Consider the following 23297-nt stretch of genomic DNA (forward strand, 5'->3'; position numbering starts at 1 on the left):
GAGGCAGAGGTTGTGGTGAGCTGAGATCACGCCACTGGACACCAGCCTGGACAACGGAGCCAGACCTTGTCTCAAACAAAACAAAACAAAACAAAAACAAAACAAAATAATATGTCCTTACAATAATGCCATAGCAGATTTGGATACTGTCCTCATTCTTTTTAATGACTGTTTGGTATACCATTGCATATTCAACAAGTATCCTATTGATGGGCATTTCAGGTGCTTCCAATATTTTTCCATTATAAATATTTTGCAGTGAATAGTTATATGCATGTACTATTTTGTCTTTTGCCAGTATCACAGAATTAGATATCCAGAAGTTAAGCTGTTGGATCTAACTTGTAAAAACCATCTGCATAAAAGTGTGAAAATCTACATTTTTAGAAGGATATCTGTCAAATCAACTACAGGAAAAATGTACCAAGAAATTTTTATCCTAAACTGGTATTCAACTGAAAAAATTTTAAATGCAGTTTCTTGTTTAGTATTAGCCAAAATAGAGTGTAAGAAAATATCAACATTGTTATTGCCTTCTTTTGACAATTGTTAATATGATGTTATTAATTAACCAAATATACTACATAAACGAAAATTCATCATGAAGTTTTACAACTAAAAATAACTACAGAGGTTATGTCTAATTTCCATGAGTTAAAAATAAAGACAAGTACCATATAAGAGACTGATTTTCTAAAATGTATGCAGCAGGTCCCAAGGTTCTAAAGCTTTAGTTTAATGCTATATCCACTTGAAAATGACTATGTTAAAGGGATTATTAGGAACAAAAAAAGTAAGTGTAAAAGTTTACCTTTGCTGTCAAATATCTACATTTGAATGGACAACCAATAATTCCTATAACCTACTTTAAAGAGAGTAATTCTGGAATTTGAAGACATAACATTTTATGCTTTAACATAAATTTAAAATATTACAAATATATCAGGCTCCCTCAAGTCATTCAACACAAACTTATTTACCTCCTGTAAAACTGTGTGTGTATGTATATGTTTATGAGTGTGTGTTTGTGAGTGCTACTGGTAATTATTACTTTTGAGGTCAATCTTATTGCATCAACATTAACCTATATAGGAAGTGAATAAGATTTGGAACAGTAATTCTTGGATCCACCAAACTTCCATTTGGTTGCATAAAATAAATGAAAAGTGAGATTATAATTATTGCTTTCTTCCACAAAACAGAAGAAAATATGAAACTTTTTGTTACATATTTAACTAGAATATTTCCTATTTTGGAAATATTTTTTGTATAGTTTTTCTTATTTATAATTATCTTCCAACTGGATTTATATTTCCACAAAAGACTTTAAAATCATTTAAGGCACCCAAATTAGGTCTCCATGGTACCTAGCATGTTCTTTGCTATAGACTATAAAAACCGAGGCCTGAAAAGACTGAGGGCAGCCTTAACAGTGTTTAGGCTATCAGTGAAAGCTACTGACCAGGGTAGGAGTTGTATGATATTATTCATCTCTTTAACACCTACCAGAAGGGTGAAGATTCTGTTCCTCTAAAAATTCAAGATCAAGCATTAGATCATCTTCATCCAGTTCACAAGATCCCAAATTATTCAAAACATCCTGAAGAAAAATCAAAACCAACAATTAGAAACCAAAACACTGAGTAAATGAGGAAATCCTCATATGTGGAAGTCATGAAGCAAAAATAAATTCCAAATCAGAATGAAAAGTTTTAACTGAATCTCAGAAATTATTTGACACCTATGAACTTTAAAATTATCAGTTCAATAAAAACTTCCAAGACTTATTCTAAAAATTCTTAACTTTTCCAATTATCTGCACATTCATTTTTTTTCTTTTTAGTGATATGTATGTAACTTATAATTAAATGGAAGTACATATGGGCAGATATGAAAGATATTAGAAGTCAGGAAATGATTTCTTGATATGAGAAATACAGGCAAGTGTTTATTTGAATAAAAACTTCTTTAGTGATATTAAAAAGGAATTTGCTCATTGCAAAAACACAAAAAGTATATACAAGTTTTTCAAATAGAAGTCTGTGAAATGAAACTTCGGTTACTTTTTCTAATATTTATATTTCAAATGTAAGTAACATTCTTCTAACACATTTAATGAATTGTTTTTCAAACAAATTTTGTATATTGTGACAACTGTGAAATATTAATTTAGACCATGCTTGGAAGTGAAAATTTGGCCACCATTTTCCAATTATTTGTTTTACATTAGGAATAATGGGCAGGAAAACAATCTATATTAATTAGATTAAAATTAATTATTGACTTGCATTATACTATAATACATCAGAACTGAGATTATGTTTCCTATTTTATTTTCAAGAGGGCAAACAGCAAAATAAATTCGAAGGCTACACTGAGAAGTCTTGAGAAGAGATGATAATGTGCTGAGGTGCAGAGGGAGGAATTGCTGAGGAAGGAATAAAGTCCTGATTTGCATATTTGTATATATATAAATGATGATAAGTATATTAAAAAAAGTAAGAACTTCTATGTAGAGACTGACAAGGAAATAACAAATGTACAAAAAAAACCAGAACATCAAAAACATCAAAAAACCAGCCTAAATACTAAATGATGCCACGCCATCTCAGGTCACTTTTCAGCTAATGCAAATGTTAGCATAATTTGTAGATAAAGTAGTTTAAACTAAACTAAAACATCATCATAAACTAAAATATCATTATGGAAAGCTAATGATATTTTCAAATGGATAGTGAACACTTTAGTCCTTGGGATTAAAAGTAAGGACACTGGGACTTTTAAATAAACCACTTCCTCTTTAACAATTCAAATTAAACATTATTAAACTGTAAAAACATGTGTGATCCATGAATAGTGCACATACCATGGTTTGAAAGGTGATCAGTATACCCAAATCTAAGTGCTTCTTTCTCTAAACGAAGGTAATGAATAATTTAAACTATAAATAAAATCACTTGTTTATTGGAAGCTCTGTTCCATACAGTGTCAGCGATAGTCCAGTGAGAATAAGTTACTTATCTATATACATTAAAAAATGAGAAAATATAGGCAGTAAAAGAAAAGCTGTCATACTAAAAATGCAAAACAGAAAATTAAAATAACAACAACAACAACAACAAAACATAATTGAAGTTGCGGAAAAAGAAAAGTTTTTAAAAGGGAGATTTTTGTGAAGATACTGATATGAGTGTTTATCAAACACACTATCCAAATGAGAGAATCTTAATCTGATAGTCAATAATATATTAAATACATTTTATAGTGAAATCATAGTAATTTATCCAATTTCAAATTGGGGTAAATAATTTTACATTTGGATTTTGAATTCATTGGATTTAATTGTATCCTTCCAAAATTTATAAAAAATCCTAACCCCCAGCACCTTAGAATATGACTCTATTTGGAGACAGAGCCCTGAAAGAGAGAATAAAAGTTAAACAAGCTCACATGGATGAGCACTCCAGTGGGACTGGCATTCTTATAAGATTAGATTAGGACACAGACAGCACACAGGATAGTGATGAAGACACAGAGATGTGACAAAACACATGAATTCACAGAGGGAAGGAAGATAGGCCATTTGCAAGCCAAAGAGAGAGGCCTCAGGAGAAACCAAACTGGCCATCACCTTGATCTTGGACGTCCAGCTTCCAGAACTGTGAGAAAACAAATTTCTGTTGTTTAAGCCACCCAGTCTATAGTATTTTTTATGGCAGCCCTGGCAAACCAATACAACCAACAAGACTTAGAAAGCAGTGAAGGACAGAACAAAGGAAATAAATAAATGTCTGGCACATGACTACCATTTTTTATTATACCAAGTGAGGACATCTTAGACATTGTAAACTTCTAGAACAAGGTTTTCACAGCATTCCTCCTTTTTAATTGAAACCACCCTACCCAATCCACCTAGCTATAAAGGGAGCTACCAGATTCTTACATGAGCCAAACTCCTTCTCCTTGGTGAATGGTCCAAGATGGCCATCTTAACCGAACTTGGTGACCAAAGTCCCATCCCAGAAATGAAAAAAAAATTCTCTGTCTGGTGATACATACTGCAAGATGCAAAACACTGTCATCACAGGGGCTATGGATTTCATTGTGTAGTCAAGACCAGTCTAAGCCTACTTGAAAAATTAAAAAATGTCATAGGTAGGTCATCTTGTTCCTGTTTCCAGCAGTTCCTGAGATCCAGAGGCATACATGATGTTTTCAAGGTGGTCGTTCAATCCCTTTTTGAATTCTGACAGTTAATACATTCACCCACAACTTGAAATAAAATTTTAAAATATTTAATTTTTTAACAAGGAAATATTAAAATCTCTGCCACTGCTATTCTAACATTTCATATAAGACGGCAACATCAATAAAGTGAATGAACTAAATTTGGAAAATTCACTACATTGTTCTCATTTTATTCTCCTTTTGCAAGTAACACTTGACACTTGGACTAGCAGGGTTTCATTTGCCACTGGTCTAGATGAATTGCTTCCTAACTTTACTTATTTTAAATTGCCTTCCTTTGATATTGTGCTTACAAGGCAACTTTCTTGTTACTGTAGAGAAGAATCTTTGAAGCTGGTGAAACCTCATAATAAAAGAAGAGTAGATGCAGCAACATGATATGTTACAGAAAATAATCAATGGTGAATGCATAAACCTAAAAACGTCTTTTCCAGATCTCTCCCTAAAAGATACCAATAGCAGCAACAGTCCTTTTGCCAGCAGCTAGCACTGATATTGGTCAATCCTAGCGGCTGGATACTTGCTGCCTAATATCTATTAATAAATAATGTTAATAAAAATCAAAGTCCTTTACTTATCAGAGAAAGGGAAAAGAAAGAAAGAAAGAAAAGAAGAAAGACATAAAACAGGATGTTTCTGGGACAATCCTTTTGTTGCCGAGAAAACAAAATTCACCTAAGAAAAAACTTAGTGGCTGTTTTCAAAGGCTAGATAAGGAAGGCTACTTAGATGGCTTCTCCCTAGGTAATCTCTGGCAATACATGCATGAAGAAAAAGTACTCAGTATGGCTAAAAGGAATAATTTGAGACTGTTGAAGGTTAGCTTTTATCCTAGAAAAGAAAAAATTAAGGATATAAAAAGGTACTGCTAATAAAAAATACAAATTGAGTAGAAAATTGTTAATTTATATTGGTTTTATAGTTTATATATGGGTATTTTGTTTTTCTTATTATATGTATGTTTATAAACTGTAGTCATGTATTTCTTTCTCTCTGTAGAGCCAAGGATCTGTAAGTAAACGAGTAGTACCAAAAGTAGTTCTGAACAAGGAATAGAAAAAACTGTTTAGCACCAATGGTCATATGTAGGAATCAGGTAAAAAAAAGAAATCCAGCAATTAATCAACACTAATGATGATACTCCAAATATAAGAGGGTGCAATTATGCATTTCAGACATTTTATAAATTAGCAGAATGTAGAAGTAGAGTGATAACTAAGCAAAAATAGTTTCTCATCTCCTGGTAGATAAGAACACTAGATAGCCCTACATAATAAAGAAATAATAATGAAAGTCCATGAGTTTTTGTTTGTTTGTTTTTCTTTTTTGAGATGGAGTCTTGCTCTGTCGCACAGGCTGGAGTGCAGGGGTGCGATCTGGCTCACTGCAACCTCTGTCCCCTGGTTTAAGCAATTCTCCTGCTTCAGCCTCCAGAGTACCTGGGATTACAGGTGTGCACAACCACGCCCGGCTAATTTGTTTTTTTCTTTTGTATTTTTAGTAGAGATGGGGTTTCACCATGTTGGCCAGGCTGGTCTTGAACTTCTGACCTCATGATCTGCCCACTTTGGACTCCCAAAGTGCTGGGATTACAGGTGTGAAGGTTTTAATAATGTTAACATAGCAGGAACAAGAAAAGTGTTAAATAACACCAGCAAATGAGATTTTAAAAGAAAATCACAAAATGATTTTTTGTGATTTTCTGTATATTCTGTATATTCTGAAATATATTCTGTATATATTTCTGAATTTTCTGTATATTCAGAGAAACTTCAAACCCATGATACCGGCCATAATGTTGGACTTTGCTTTTACAATTGAACTCTACTTGTTATGTGCTCTTATGTCTTTTTTTTTTTTTTTTAAGTTAAAGCCCACCTTTTAATTTTGTATAATATGGGTTATTTCTGGATTCTCTATTTTTCAATTTGTGTACCAATCTACTTTACACCAGTACCATATTGTTTGGGCTACTATAGCCTTGTAAATTGAAGGAAGGTAATGTGATGCCTCCAGATTTGTTCTTTTTGCTTACAATTGCTTTGGCTATTCAGGCTCTTTTTGGTTCCTATATGAATTTTAGGATTGTTTTTTCTAATTCTGTGAAAAAATGATGGTGGTATTTTGATAGAAATTACATTTAATCTGCAGATTGCTTTGGGTAGTATTTTCATTTTCCCAATAATGATTCTTCTAATCCATGAGAATGAGATGTTTTTCCACTTGTTTGTGTTATCTACAATTTGTTTCATCAGTGTTGTGAAGTTCTTCTTGTAGAGATCTTTCACCTCCCTTGTTAAATATATTCTTAGGTATCTGGGAAAAAATATTTCCAAATGACACATCTGAAAAAGGACTAATATAGAGAATTTACAAGGAACTCAAACAAATCAGCAAGAAAAAAAAATCCAATTAAAAAGTGGGCAAACAACATGAATAGACATTTTTCATATACAAATGGCCAAGAAGTATATGAAAAAATGGTCAACATCACTAACCATCAGGGAAATGCAAATTAAAACTACACTGAGATCATGGGATCAGGAGATCGAGACCATCCTTGCTAACACAGTGAAACCCCATCTCTACTAAAAAAAATACAAAAAATTAGCCAGGAGTGGTGGTGGGTATCTGTAGTCCCAGCTACTCATGAGTCTGAGGCAGGAGAATGGTATGAACTCGGGAGGCGGAGCTTGCAGTGAGCCGAGATCGCACCACTGCACTCCAGCCTGGGCGACAGAGCAAGACTCCATCCCCGCAAAAGAAAACTACACTGAGATACTATCTTGCCCCAGTCAGAACGGTCATCACTAAAAAGCCAAAAAAATTAGACGTTGACACAGACATGGTTAAAAACAAAAAAAGGAACACTTATATACTATTGGTGGGAATGTAAATTAGTACAACCTGTATGAAAAACAGTATGAAGACTTCTCAAAGATCTAAAAGTAGATCTACCATCCCATCCAGCAATCCCACTACTGGGTATCTACACAAAGAAAAATAAGTCATTATGTAAAAAAGACACTTGCACTTATATTTTTTTCACAGCACAATTCAAAATTGCAAAGATACAGAATGAATCTAAGTGTCCATTAACGGATGAGTAGATAAAGAAAATGTGGCATATATACCATGGAATACTACTCATGCATAAAAAAGAATGAAATAATGTCTTTTGCAACAACATGGATGGAAATGAAGGCCACTATCTTAAGTGAAGTAACTCAGGAACAGAAAACCAAACATAGCATATTCTCACTTATAAGCTGGAGCTAAGCTATGGATATGTAGGGCCATACAGAGTGGTATAATAGACACTGGAGACTCAGAAGGAGGAATGGTGCAAGGAGGAGTGAGATTTGAAGAATTATCTATTGGGTACAATGTACACTATTCAGGTGATAGGTACACAAAAAGTTCAGACTTCCACACTATACAATTAATCCATGTAACCAAAAACCACCTGCATCCCTAAATCTATTGAAATAAAAATTAAAATGTAAAGTGTGTATAAGCCTGGTCCATTAGTGGGTCACAGAGAAGGCTTGGATGACTGGAACAGACAGGAGAGGCTCCAAGAGGAAGTTAGAGAGTAATACAGGGCCTAGATCTTGTAATACCTTTCAGGCCGCTAAGAAGTTTAGAAATCACCAGAATGTAAGATATTCAGATACTCATGTTAGGAAAATCACCTAGCCCGTTCTGCTAAGAATGCATTGCAAGAAAAAAATTTCTAAATGGATCCTAACAGCCAGAAAGGCATACATTGTTTTAAGAATAAAAAACGAGGGTTCGAAAAATTAAACAGCTTGGCTAGGCCTAGTAGTTCACACTTAATCCCGGAGTTTGAGGAGGTCAAGGTGGGAGGGATTGTTTGAGCCCAGGAGATTGGGTGCAGCCTGGGCAACATCGCAAGACCCTGTCTCTACAAAAAAAAAAAAATATATATATATATATATAAAAGCCAGGCATGGTGGCATGGCACAGGCCTGTAGTCCCAGCTACTCAAGAGGTTTCAACAGCAACATCGATTGAGTTCAGAACTTTGCAGTTACAAAGACCTATTATCATGCCACTGTCCTCAAGCCTGGGCAACAAAACAAAATCATGTATTTAAAAAAGAAAAAAAAAGGAAGAAAAATTATATAGATTGCTTAAGGCCATAACACAAGAAAGTGGCTGAACCAAGATTTAAATACATATATTTTTTGGCCTGAAGAATAAAACTTTCTCCACTAAGCTTCTCTTTGTGTGTGTGTGTGTGGCCTTTGGTAATATTGCAGGTAAACTTCTCAAATACTAAGAGTCATTTCTTTTGAAGGTTGCTAGCATTTTTCCAGATGTTTGAATATACATGAGTTTGCATAGTTTTGAAAGTGAAGTTTTGATTTCTTTCCTTATGACTTCCCAAACAGGTATGCTCTCATTTTTTACTATTTTCTACAGAATCTCAAAGATGTAAATTCACCTATTGGGCTGTGATTCTTTTTGCTGTAAAGCGAGGGTAAAGTTGATGGTATTATTCACGATAATCTGTAATTCATTTTGCCTATCTGTAATTCCTTTTGTATTCAAATGATACTTTGTTTCAAAATTTTTTTAAGCCTAACCTTCCAGATTTTACTTGACATTTTCTTTGTTTTCCACAGTTGCAAATTTAGCCAAATTTCTCTTTTATTTACCCTAACATCAAGGTCTAATATTCTATGACTTTTATAAAGATTCTCTCATTGGTTACGGTCAACATTAATTTCTTCTCATGTGATCTCATATTATTCTTACTTGTATCATTCATTTTAAAAGATGCTATGGTGTATTACTCACCCTTTGCAGCTCCCACAACACCTAGAACAGCCTTGAATATATTAATAAATTAATTCAATCAATAACTATTTATTCTGGACTTACTATTTGCTAAGTACTGTGCAAGTAACACATGGTCTTGAAGTGTGCAATTTAATACTTAGCAATAAATTGTTGAATAAGAACACTCTAATACATAAAATACAACTTTTTTACTTAATGACAAATCTGTAGTTTTTAAAATAACTTTGTATTTCATTCATTAAAAGTATCATATTGGTGTCATGTTAGGAAGTAATAGAATTATACTTACTGAATCATTTTTCTATTAATATACTTTGTATTAAGGTACAGAGAAATACAACCTCACAGGCAGAAGTAGTATACCATAGGCAATTACAGAGTACTTTTGCTTTTCTTGTAAACTAGAACTTCCCATTCATTGGAAAGACTAACTTTATATTCCATTTTTTGAAAAGAATTATACTTCAATTACTAAAATAAAATCATCCCAGAGAAAGAAGGACAAACATTTCAGCAATATTAAGATACACACATGAGTAGTTTGGAAGTACTTTATTATCAAGAGGAATTTCTTTAGTGCTTAAGTACCTACTGATTGGTTAAGGTACACAGTTCTATTTCCTAGTCTTTGAAAGATTAGTTTAAAACACACAATATTGACATATACTCTATAATAAAACAAACATAGTCAAACATAAATATATTCATAAATATATGTCAATATTAATTTCATCTAAAATGCAGAGAATAAAAAATATTATTAGGATAAAAAATAATTGCAGCAAATGAGAGTCAAGATAAAATAGAAGTGGTTCATTTCTTTAGTTTGGCATGTTTGCTAACTTACCTATTTGATATAAAGATTTTCAAATGAATTTATCCCACTGATTAGATCATCACACATGTTTTTATTTTATCCAAATCACTCAACAAAATTAGACACAAAATTGAAATATTGCATCCTGTCTAACCATTCACATTAGTTTTTACTGCATCTAACTAGACTAAAAAATTCTAGGTAGATGAAGTACTCCATAATTAATGGAAATCTAATTCAGTACTAAAAACCCACAGATACAAACCAGTCAATTCAAATTTATTAATATATAAATTAGTGGAATTTAAAAAATGATGATTGAAGGTAAATAAATAATGATGAGTATTAAAAAATAGTAAGTTTGGAGAAACATCAATTAAACAAATTGAATTTGTAAATGTAATTATAGTTGTGTTAAAATTCATATTACTGTAAATCATTTTTTCCTCTGGCAACTTATCAACCCTTCATTCTCATGATTATGGACTAAGATTATTTCTATGACCATTACTCTGGAATGCATTTATTAAGTGCATTTTCCCTCTCTTTCTTTCTTTTCCTTTACAGCAACAAGGTCATTACATTTGTGAAATAAAGTGACCATAATTAATACTGTGTACACCATGGTATTCTATGGAATGAAAATATTAAAAACAAAAACTTCTCGATAAAGTTACATACAAATTTGTTTGCATTTTATAAATATATACACCCATATATAATATAAAATAAATACATATTCAGCCTTTTGTAATTAGGCTTTACACTTTTACAAAGCTGTTGTTTTCACCATTTTCCCATAAAATATACCATTAGTTCTAAAATATTCTGACTTTTCAAATTTGTTTCATAAATCTGAGAAAAATCTTGCATAATTATGAAATTAAAAAGTGTTTACATCCTAAAATGAATAATCCAAAGTAATTCAGGATGTTAAAATGAAGGTCTGCCTGGTCATTCCCTTCTGCCCTAATTATCCTGCATATTAATTATCACAAGGGTGGGTAGTGGGGCACAATCAGTACTGGTTTCCCAGGCTTGCTTTCAGGTCATGGCCACTCTGCCCTCACTAAGCAATCCTTGCTCATAGGAGGCACATGCTTTAGCATTGTTAGTTCCTCTGTTCTTGCTACATTCATTGAATGTAGCTGGCTGGGCCAGTACTCCTGGGTGCCATCACTGTCCAACTCTGGTCCAGGCTAGTGCCTATCTTTGTGCTCCCACATCATTTCCTGCTTGCTTCTGATTTAGCACATAGCCCTGAATTGCAGTCAGTTCCTGTTTGTTTCCCTGATTGGACTATAAGCTCTTTGGGAGCAGGGAGAAGAAACACAGTATCTTGAACTTCTTAAATGAATTAACTATTAATTAGACGTCTGTCCCTAAGGAGGTCACTCCATCATAAATGAAACTCTAAATCTCACCTAGAAATTGAAACAAATTGGGAATTATTGTCAATTTAAAGTTTTAAAGGTATGGAAAATGACAACTTTTCTTTGCATGGCTAGATCCAGATAACAGAAACCTGAAAATAGTTGAAATATTTTTCAGAAAATACAAAGAAGGCAAATTTACTAAGAAAAATAAGGGAATATATAACTTGTATATTTACAAAGTCAAACTATTTAAATGTATTCTGAGTGACAAAAGCAATTTCAGTTGAGACTAAATATTGTATCTTTCCATATATAATGAATAAGCAAACAATCAAAAATGAAGGTAAAAGTATATGAAGACACCAATAATGATAATATCATATCAAATGCTTTGAACATAGTTAACAATCATTAATTACTTAATAATTAAGTAACTAAAATATTACCTTTTAGGATTTATCAAAATGAATACCTGATGATTTATTTAATTTATATGTATTTTTATAAAGAGAGAGGAATTCATTTTATTGCTTTCTCACTTTAGCCACATCATACATCTGTCCTCTGAAGTATCACTTATTTTTGTTCACCACTTTTCTGAGACATTCACAATGCTTATCACAACTACTAGTGTTTTTATTATAATCCTGAGAAGATCTTTAATACGGTTTTGATCTGTGTCCCTGCCCAAATCTCATGTTGAATCGTATTCCCGAATGTTGGAGGTAGGGTCTGATAAGAGGTAATTATATCATGAGGGTAGGCTTTCTCATGAAGAGCTTAGCACTATCCATCTTGGTACCGTCCTCGCGAAAGTGAGTGAGTCTCCTGAGATCTGGTTGTTTAAAAGAGTGTAGCAATTCCCCCTTCTCTTTCTCTTGCCCCTGCTCCAGCCATATGAGACATCTGGTTCCCCCTTTGCCTTCTGCCATGATTGGAAGCTTCCTGAGGCCTCCCCAGAAGCAGAATCCACTACGCTTCCTGTACAGCCTGCAGAACTGTGAGTCAATTAAATCTCTTTTGCTTATAAATTACCCAGTCTCGGGTATTTCTTTATAGCAATGTGAGAACAGACTAATACAATATCCCATTTCTTCTACTATATCATATATATCCCAGTGTCTGTGGAAGTTAAATTGCCATTTCTTTATTTCATAGATTTCCATCATACCATCTTAACTCTATCATCACCAATCCTGCCTCACTCTGCTGGGCTAATGGCTCCTCTATGATATACCATTTTTTCCTTCTCCTATAATCAAAATATTCTATCTTCTATATCACCATTAATCATGTAGGAAAGCATTGCAATCACTGATCCCCAAGCTCCTTGACAAGTGTCTGAAAGTATGCCTCACATGGTTATCTGACATGAGGAAAAATTTATTTTTGTTGCTTAACCTCAGAGCCTCAACTATGTCCTATAGATGGACATTAACTTCCATATTACAGACTCCTTTGGAGTTATGTTAGAGCCATGTGGCCAGGTTTTGACCTTAAAAACATCCCATATAAACCTTTAATACTATCTTCCCCTGTCCAGATAACTCAGGAAATCCACGCATTAAAATGATGGGAGTACAAAATGGGGAAAGTTTGGCTCTCTGAGTCACAATATAAAAGAGAGCAGTCCTGAAGACCTGCTGAACCCAACTGAAATTTTGTGTGAGCAAGAAATAAATCTGTGTTGCAGTTAAACTACTAAAATTTTTCATGATTTACTTCTAGGCATTATATAGCTCAGTCTATTCTAATCAATTTTCACTCTGTTTTCACTCTTACCTGATATGCTCCCTATTCTAATCTTGTCTTTAAGTTCTGTTATTTCCTGATAATTATTTTTCTCAAAGAGACTAGGTAGATGTGTGTTCCTGTTCATGTCCATGAACAATGGGACATGTGGCAAGAACTGAGTTACTATATATTTAAATTAGGGGACAAAGTACTATTCTCTGTAGAGAGACATTAACAACATAAACTCATATGGGAGAAGAATTCATGTCTCAATTGTAAAACAATCTAAGGTATCTGCACATTTATAATGTACTATTTTGCTAAAAATAAGAACCTAAACAACTATGTAAGAAACCAGGTGCCAATTTATAACACTAAACTATTTCTTGATTTACTTATGCAATTCTCAACTTCAAATACATTGTCTTAGGCATATTTGACATATCACAGAGTTGCCAGTTTAATAAGCTTATGTCCTCAATGCTGCTTCAGTCAGATCCAGTTTTAAATTGTAATTTCCAAAAGCCACTAAGGATATAAAAATTAACTTCACAATGCAATTAGAAATCTCCAAACCCACTCTATCATCTGCCAATATAAGTACAGCATAGTGAAAGGACACACAATTTATTATGAAATTCTAATTTTAACTCTGCAACCTAGCCTTGGGTCACTTACCCTCTTAAGACTTAAGCTCTTTCTCTGTGCAATAGAAACAATCAGTTCTGCTTTTCTAGCTCACATTTGTTGTTAACATAAAATTCTGAGAGAAAACTATAAAGTATTTTACAAACACAGGTTATTAATTATTGTAGTTTCCAAGACAGGTATAGATTTTAGTTCTATCAGAGCTAAAAATAGCTGTTTCATTTACAAGCACTGAGTTTACTGAAGGCAGAGGTCAGTTCAGTGCCAGCAGACTTAGAATTATCTTGAAATTATTAAATTCTAAACAATGCCATAAAGAGCTGAAAAGCATTGTTCAATAAATAGTACATGTTCCATAAATACTTGCCAAATGAATAAGGCAATGAATGAATGAATGAATTTGTAGACAGGGAAGAAATAAAAACTAAATGACCAGGAGAATTAGAGATGAAATTTTAAAATGGCAACAACAAAAGACAATGAAACTATTTCTATAATTTACCCAAGCTTCATAATAAAAACACATTTTTTAAATGAATGACAATTATTTTCTGTGAAAATTTTCCACCCACAGTTAATTTCTCTAATTATCATTTATTTCCAATTATGTTTTGTTAATCTCTATAAAAATGCTCATCTCAGTTATAATCATATCTATTATGAAATATTACATTGAGTTACGTTGGGTTTCCTATACCTTAGTAAAACATAATATTTACGAGATTGCTAATTAATACAATTTTAGTAATATTTACGACTCCAAAAAAAAGCCATGTATATTTTGGTTATTTTGTTTAATTCAATCTCTTAGATACTATTTCTTCAACAAATTAATAGATTTTGATGTGCTACTTACATTTTCCTTGGAGACCACTGTTCTTTGTATTTACATGTTGCTGGCATAATCTATTTTCCACTGGAATGATTTAAGATTCTGCTGCACATATTACACACAATTTATCCAGTACGTCTACCTAATTATACTGGTGTTATACAGTGTTGATGATTGTTTGATACGTGTTCAGATTTTAAATAGAAGGCATTTTATGAAGCCAAATTTCAGTAAAAATGAGACTTTATTACCTAGTCATAAATGTTGGTGGAATAGAATCCCCTCTCTGAAAATTAGCTTTAACAACACATTAATATTATTTTATAACTTCAAACATAATGTGTCTGTGAAGAACGTGTGTGAAGTGTCTGAAATTATATCCCATCTGTAAGCTATTTGTCTACCATGATTTTGTGTAGGCTAGAAGAAAACACAAAAATCCTGGTTCAGACACAAATAACTTTAGAAAAGTTATTTGATCTATTGATCTATTGATCTAGAAATCAATAGCAATAACCAGAGTGACAGCATTTTTAGGTGCCTGTTCCCTAAGTTCCATTTTCACAGGTAAACACAAAGAACTAGATGATATTTGCACATGCTCTGGGCTGTGTTACAGGAGACAAGCACTGTATGTGTGGTGCAGGTGAAATGCAAACCTTTGATGACTGGCAGTAACCATACCTGCTGTTCATTCTGGAGGGAGACATTATCTCTACCTTCAAAGTCTGTTCACTGCACAAATATCCTTAAAAATATTATGTGAGTGCCTCTGCTTGCAAGAAGTGAAGTATGAGAGATCCATGGAGAATTGTGTCTGTAATATCAAACTCTCTTCTATAGTGTCTTAACTTTTGGAGAATATTCCCATGACTGCATCACCTGTCAGCCACTCAGATTAATCTGACTGACAGAGGCTAGGACCATATCCATTCAATTTATTCCATAAAGCATTTAATTAAAGCTACACAGAACTGTGAGCAGCAATAAGAGACTGACTTGCAGAACTAATCTCAACCATGTCCCCCAGGGTTGCAGACACAGACAACGGGACAAATCCTACAACCCATCAGGGACCACCTTAAAAAGCCAAATGGCTTTCTTTATTGACCTTTCCACTTGATCCGAGTCATTAATCCAGGTGTACAGAAAGAAGTATTAGAAATCACACAGGCTCAGCTTTGGAAGTAAGGAGAAAGTCTAGGGCAAATCTATCTTCTATATCTACCATGTCCGGTTAATTGAGGCTGAGACTGAATGCCTCCAAGAGTCAAAGCTATGTCACTGATTACTTCAGCTGAAGACAAAGAGAAATGTTGTACTACCTTTTCAGATTAGTGAATCCCATTTTAGAGCTAATTGCACATAGGGCGTGCAATAATAAAGAAACACTCTTCCAAGAAGATCCCCTGAGTAACCACAGGCAGCCTAATTTTGAAGAGACCTGTGCCGTCATCTGAAGATTATATAATCTACTGGTGACGTTTTCCTTAAACACTTGAAGATCAATTGTGATCACCCTATAATGCATATGACTGTGTTTTCAGAAGAGAGGCAAGTTAATTCCTGACATCTACAGAAAATGTACAGTCCCAAGGCCACGCATAGTGCCCCTAGAACAAGTGTTTTTACAACTGCTGTTCCTTCCCGTGTGGAGGACACAAGCTGGCAGTGCCTCCAACATGGTCTCCCAGCTGGCCAGGAAGTCTTATAGTCTCCAGTTAAATTTGAATACTTGAATCTAGTCCTAGTTTTTGGAGGGACTGCCTGAGGGAAATCAGTCCAACTTGTCTTCATGTCCATGCCACCCGGCAAATGGTATTTGTCTGCTCTACAAAATGACTGGAGACAGCTACTGAAATCAGCATGTGGAAGACATCCAGAGGTTTGGCAATGTTTTGCATGGGAGGTGGAAAATCTGGGGCAATTCCAGCTGCATCCAACAGATTTCTCAGTACAATTAAGGGAAATGATTATCAAATCATGGTTAGAGTTATCTGGTGGGGCACAGAGGACCCCGCATTCAGTTAAATTTAAGGATATTTCAGTAGTTTAAGAGAGCCACAGCAGGGTCTTGCTCCACGAGGAAGGATCTAGGTGTGGTTCTGAAGAGAAGGATCACGGATGGCCCTTCCTCCTCCGTACCCGTCAGGGTCTAAGTTATGCTCTCTCTAGGTTCTGCAGTTACTCCCCTTCTACTAACACAAAACTCAAATGTCACATTCTAGTAGCTATATTTTGCTTTTTTTCCAGTATCCCCAACTCATGCCTAGCTCTGTCATCTGGAAGGAACAGGTGAGAAAGGACAAAGGCATTTTATTAAATCCAACACAGACCCAATGTACCACCCATTTTGGTTCACGTGGACTATTCCAGGAGGACTTAGTGAGCAACGTAATCAATCTAGAAGCATGTCAGTCTAACAAAAGAATCCAGTTGGATAAACTAGAATTAAGTTTTTAGTCCCAATTTTGGCGGAGATAATATTCAGAGGGTAGATCAACCAGGCCAAAGTGAGGCTGCCAAACTAAGATCCTTTTCTGATGATAGCTGCACTTCATGGCCAATCTTCTTTCTAGGTTTATGGACCAGGAAGAAGTGAAGGGAGTAGAGTGAGAACTCTTTTTGAGTTGATTATTTAGGAGCCCATTCCAAAGCTCAAAAGCAACAGATACTCATGGATGGTAGGGAGTGTGGAAGTTCCACTGGATATATTTTAACTATCAGCCTGTTAATTACTGTTTTTTGGGTTGTTTTTTTTTTTTTGTAATAAAAGAAGCACTAATATCAGACTGAAAAAGTCTGAAAATTAAAATACATGACAATGGTTAGTTGCAAGGTCCATAAATGTATGGGCAAAGTCAGCTGACTGAACTGGAATAGCATTGTAATCTGAAAAAATACCATCAGCAGTGAGGTACAACTAAGTGCCCTGAGAGGAGGTCAATGGTTCAATGGTCAATGTGCCATGGGTGGGTGTGGGTGGGGGCAATGCTTTGTGTAATTCCTCATCAGTAGTTTTTCCCTGACATGTATGGGACAGGGAAGTACGAGCATATAACACATCAAATTTCTAATATATATTCAGAATGACAGCAACCAAAACAATACATAGAATTTTCCCAAAGGGCCTCACTCACAAGATTATTTTAGATTCCTTGCTCCTCTGCAAACCTTGCCCAAATCCCATCAGTTGAATTGATTGTCAAGGAAATTCCCCCTCCCAAAAAAGGAAGCAAATTTGCAACAAGTCCAGCACTGTTTAAGCAGATCTCTTTATGCACACTTTCCAGTATTCTATCTGCTAATAACTTTCCAATTTCTCCTTATTAAAGAGCAATGAAGTAAAGGATAATTTATTGCTTGGTTGACCATTAATGTGGTCAATATGTTTGCTGCCAGTTCTTATACACTTTCTTCAAATTCTGTTAATTGACCCACAAGCGTCTCATTGATCCTATTCTAGAAATAAAACATTTTTAATTTTCACATCCTCATAGCCAAAACTGTCAGGAACTATGAAGGGTCTAAGATTTTACCTTACTTACAAGCTAATAAGTTAACCTGCTACAGTTTCGTGGATGTTGGCAAAAGCCACAAGACTCCTGGGTCAGAAGGAAAAGGACTTTATTAGTCACAACTATAGCAGTATCTAGAGTATCGGCATTTTCTTTGCCAATTCAGTGCCCTAGTTTCTCTAGGGGAATGCAAAGGGGGACATCTGTACACACTGTGGTTTGCATTACAGAAGAACCATGAGTTATAAACTCAGTCAACTCTCAACAGATATGTGTTGAATGGACAGATGGGTGGTTGGGTGCTTGAGTAGTAGTGTGACTTTATTAAGTTGAGGTCCTTAACATCTCATGCCATGGCTAATGCAACAGTTTGCATCTCCAACATTTTACCATGGGTAGTAAACATACTTGTCCTTTTTTCCAAGGGGAGGCACTATATCTTCTACAGCTTTCCTTGTAAAAATATCCTTGAAAAGACAGTCCATAACAAAAACAGCAAATTTACTCACAATACATGAAAAAATGCTGGAGACCCATGGAGAATTGTCTCCCATCAAAGAACTAGAATGTTCCCAATAAAGTATGCATCCATTGTATGATTTTTTTCATACTTTTTAAATATAGACCTAACTACATTTCTTAAAGCCATTGATCACTAAATAAATGACCTAATTAAAATGAAAAATAATGGAGTGACGTTTCTGACAGAAGAGTATTGTTTAACTGTACTTTCAAGGAGTAAAACTGTTTTCAGTTTCATGACTTATTATTTCACTGTGAACTTTATTCCATATTGCACCATATTAAGTTTGGCAAGTCTTCAATACTCTCCAGTGCTATATTTTGCACATACCAATCCCACTGCTTCCAATATTTCTGTCAACCAGGGTGACTTTTTAGTCCATAAAGCATTATTTCTAGAAATTCCTCATCATCATGGTGGTTATGGGTATTTATGCCCAAATATAACCCTATCATATCACTTAGAGGAATATATATGATAATTTTCACTTTATATGTCTCTTGTCACTTCACTACATACCATCCATAAACATACAAGCACACACACATACACTCCCTATTCATCTGTAAACTGAAGGTAAATTGAGGACAAGATATCTGTTTGAGTCCTGTTTTGCTCCAGCATACTACCTAAAAATCGGTCAACTCTCAACAGATATGTGTTGAATGGACAGACGGATGGTTGGATGCTTGAGTAGTAGTGTGACGTAATAAAGTTGAGGTCCTTAACATCTCATACCGTGGCTAACGCAACAGTTTGCATCTCCTTTATTCTTTCATTTCTTTAGTGTGCTCCACATACTAAAGATAAATATCTTTAAGGATCAGATTTATCATCTCATTTCTCTTCTGAAAAAAATCATAATCACTTGTAATAAAATGAGAGATTGATTCCCAGGCTATTTACATGGCATTTCAAAACCCCAAAAGTATAACCCTAATCTAGCTTCTTTTTACATTTTTTCAGATGGGGTCTCACTCTGTTGTCCAGGCTGGAGCACAGTGGCACAATCTCGGCTCAATGCAAACTCCGTCTTCCAGGTTCAAGCAATTCTCCTGCCTCAGCCTCCTGAGTAGCTGGGATTACAGGCGCCTGCCACCAGGCCCATCTAAATTTTGGATTTTTAGTAGAGATGGGGTTTCACCATGTTGGCCAGCGTGGTCTCAAACTCCTAACCTGAAGTGATCCGCCTGCCTCGGCCTCCCAAAATGCTGGGATTACAGGTATGAGCGCCCAGCCCCCAATCTAGCTTTTAAAAATGATCTACTAAACATCTCACACCATGCTACAGTATCACTCAGATATTTCCCTTCTGTCCTTCACTTACATTATCCTTCTCACAATATTGCTTTCTTCTCCCATTACCCACTATTTCATTGCTACTCAAATTTTAAACTTTCTCTTACTGGTCCATTCAAAGTGAGTTATCATTTTTAAACTTTTATTGTACAAATTATCTAGATTAGACCACAGAGTTATGTGGCCACATAAGCCACAGAATGTTATGTTTTTATTTTAGAGGTCAGCATCGTTTTTGCCAGGAGGAATTGGAGCTCCCTGATAGCAGAAACTAGGTCCCCCAGTCTTTTGTACTCTATGGAGGTATACAGCAATTGAAAAGTACAAGCATATCCACAGAGTTCCAAACGATTTTTGATCAGTAGTTGAACAAGTTATCAACTTTCAGAGACCCATAGGTATAGGTTAATATTTGAACACATTCTTAGATTGATCTTTGTAAATTATTTTCATATTTTCTCTTTTATATATATAGGTTAGTGTACACAGTTTATTCATTAGTGTTCTAAATTAATTACATTCGCATTCACATTTTTGAGGCCACCCTCATTTGTTTACAATGGATTGACACAGACAGTCTCCTAAGGACAGGTTTTCACATGGCTCTCATCTAACTATTATTAGCAAGGAAATTCTTATTATCATTTGACCTGTGATATGACCCTGATCCTAACACTGTTTTCGTTTTATGGTGCGATTAACCAAGTCTGTTTGTCCACAATAAAAACAAATTGAACTAAATGATGAATAGGACCTCTTGCAGTTCCAAATTATTCCTAATTATGATGTTGATTATAAAAACAACAGTATTTGTGTTTCCATGGTGCTTTTAAGTTAACCTTTTGCATAACTGTTTTTTTTTCTTTGACTTATTACTAGTCTTAAGGGAGTTGGTTATTATTTATTTTCATTATGTATAAACTCCTACTCATATTTTGAATAATGATGTTATCTCACAGTTTCAAGTTATGTAAAATGTGCAAAATATGTCATATCTTAAGGCATAGCAATATATTTGTAAACAAATTTTATTCAATTATTCAATTATAGATGCTAGTGTAATTATAAAATATAGCATCAAAAGAAATACTTCATGAAGAATATATTATCTCTATACTTTACAATTTGTGATTTTAAAAAAAGACAAAATAGCAATTATTTTCTGGAAGGATACTGAATTTCTTGAAGCAGAAATATTTTAAGGAGATTTATTGCATTCATTTGCTTCCACTATCTCCCCCAAAAGTAGACATAAACACACAACATATAAACCTATATGCAGCTTACCTTATATGATGCAATAAAATCAGATTAAAACTAGACAGTTATTTATAGGCAAGGTCTGGGTTTGTTTCCTGTGATAGCTTTTAGCTGCTAATTCATCAAGTTTTGTACCCAGCTAAGAAATGTAGCCTTATGAGCTGCATTAGAAAATCTAAGAATCACTAACTAAAGAAAAATGTTAAGGCATTTAAACCAATGTTAATTCTAAACAAAATGAATAATTCATGGCCAAAATTAAATATTCCACTTTCTGCAACTTTACATGCTTCAAAGGAAAAAGAAAATAAGTAATAAAATAACAATAAAAAACAGTAGAAGCTTTAAATCTGCAGAATCCTTTAGAACCATGGTTTAAAATGCTAAGTGCATGAGGTATAGCTTTTGAATACATTTCATACAAAAAAAAAAAAATCTAAAAAGCTTTTATTCTTGAAAGGGCTCATTTAAAGAGGGCTTTCTTAAAAGAATGTGTATAATAGGCTGGAAAAGGAAACGCTAACCTTGCAAACCTTGTGATGTGATTTTTATAAGTCTCCCAGAGAAGACATACAAAACAAGCTAAATTATGAATAATGTTTAATTTTACTATTAAAATGGAGAAATGTAGATGACCAAAAGCATATGAAACATGTGAATCCATCTATTTTAAATTCAAGATTACTATATAACCTCTTCTTAAGTCTTTCGTGGTTGAACGTGAAAATCCAAACTACTATTTATACTTAATTTTCTAGAAATAAGTGAAAATCAACAAACATTTTATGGACTCGATATCATACTTAGAAGTTCTAGAAAGCTACCCTCTTTTTCCTATAACCTTAATTTTAAAACATACTCCTGTATGTGGGAAGATTGACATCTTCACGGAAACTGCAGACGTGGAACACCCAGCATGGAGTTGTGAAGCAAGATGTAGGTGCCCTCCTTGCCAGGCAAAGCAGCCAAAATAACCTGGGGTCAATGTGGTGGCAGATGTCAGTGCCAGATGGCATGACACCTAATAACCAACATGTTTCCTTGTATACAGTTTCATTTGTCTTTTTTTGGAAAAGTAAACATAAATAAAACGAGAATACAAACATTAGTTGTGCTTCTTTTAGTAAGGTTTTAAAAATAATTGTTAGGTAAACTCCTAGGATTAAATAAAACAAAAACTAACACATAAAAGATAATACTAATATATTCTTTGAATTTTATTTTCATCTAATAAACTGAAAAGTTTTCATTATACCAGATAATTGTCAAGTAATATTAAGTTTAAAAGTGTTTCTAAGAAAATGCAACACATTTATCACTTCCCAGTATCTCAAAGAAACAGTAGCAAAATATTTCGTAGAGTGCAATGTATGTTAGAACTGGAGGGGCAGGTGGAGGAAAAAGCTTTCAGAGCCTTAAGTAATGTTAACAGCTTTTATCTCTAAGATCTATAAGATCATGTAGTTTTCTCCTGTGATGTCTTAATAGATACATTTATATTAATACACTCCCAATCAATAAACCAACCTCACATTTCTGGAGGGAACTGCATTTTTGATATGTTGTTGAATTCTATTAGTTAATATTTTCCAAGAAAAATATTACTTCATCTAACCTCTCAAATATACTTGTAAATAAATATATCATGTATTCTAGGGTTCTTTTGTTTTACTCTCAATCTCCCTATATCTTCTTTAATTCTCTTTTTTATATCTTTGTGCTCCCACTTACATGTTCTTTTTCTTCCCTTTCTTTCCTTTTTCTCTCCTTCCTTCTCTTCCTTTTCCTCCTCCTCTTTTCTTTCTTCTCCTTATTTCTTCCTCCTCATCCTCATCTTTGTCTTTCTCCTTTTCCTCCTCCACTTCTTCCTTCCTGTTTTCCAATTAATTAACCAGACCAGTGGTTTTACTAAGTAGGTTTTGGCTTTATTTATTAATTCCACAGATATTATTTCCTGATTTTAAAATTTCTGCAGCTATAATTTTTAAAATGTATTTCTTTGGCATTCAATTGTTTCATTTTATAGGTTTTCTAATTTCTTTATTTTAGAGCTTAATTAATTTTTATTTTTTTGATTAGTGGAACAAATGGTTAAGGATTTGTATTTCTTTCTGACACAGACAGCAATATCCGTAAGTTTTGCTTCTAATAATGGCCCATACAAATTAAAAATTTTTTATTTTATTTTTGTTTGATCTATATGGGAAAGACT

General features: G+C 34.0%; 1 protein-coding gene across 27 annotated transcripts in view; it reads right to left on the reverse strand.

Moving 5' to 3' along the window:
- Nucleotides 1-23297, reverse strand: part of LOC105479621 (coiled-coil serine rich protein 1) — a 1449255-nt gene that overhangs the window by 1192904 nt on the left and 233054 nt on the right. For all 27 annotated transcript variants that reach the window (XM_071092580.1, XM_071092584.1, XM_011737666.3 and 24 more), the window contains exon 4: nt 1507-1600. In XM_071092580.1, the coding sequence (XP_070948681.1) occupies nt 1507-1600 (94 nt within the window). The remainder of the gene's footprint in view (nt 1-1506; nt 1601-23297) is intronic.

The sequence above is a fragment of the Macaca nemestrina genome, chromosome 3, assembly GCF_043159975.1.
Source record: "Macaca nemestrina isolate mMacNem1 chromosome 3, mMacNem.hap1, whole genome shotgun sequence".
Taxonomy (NCBI): domain Eukaryota; kingdom Metazoa; phylum Chordata; class Mammalia; order Primates; family Cercopithecidae; genus Macaca; species Macaca nemestrina.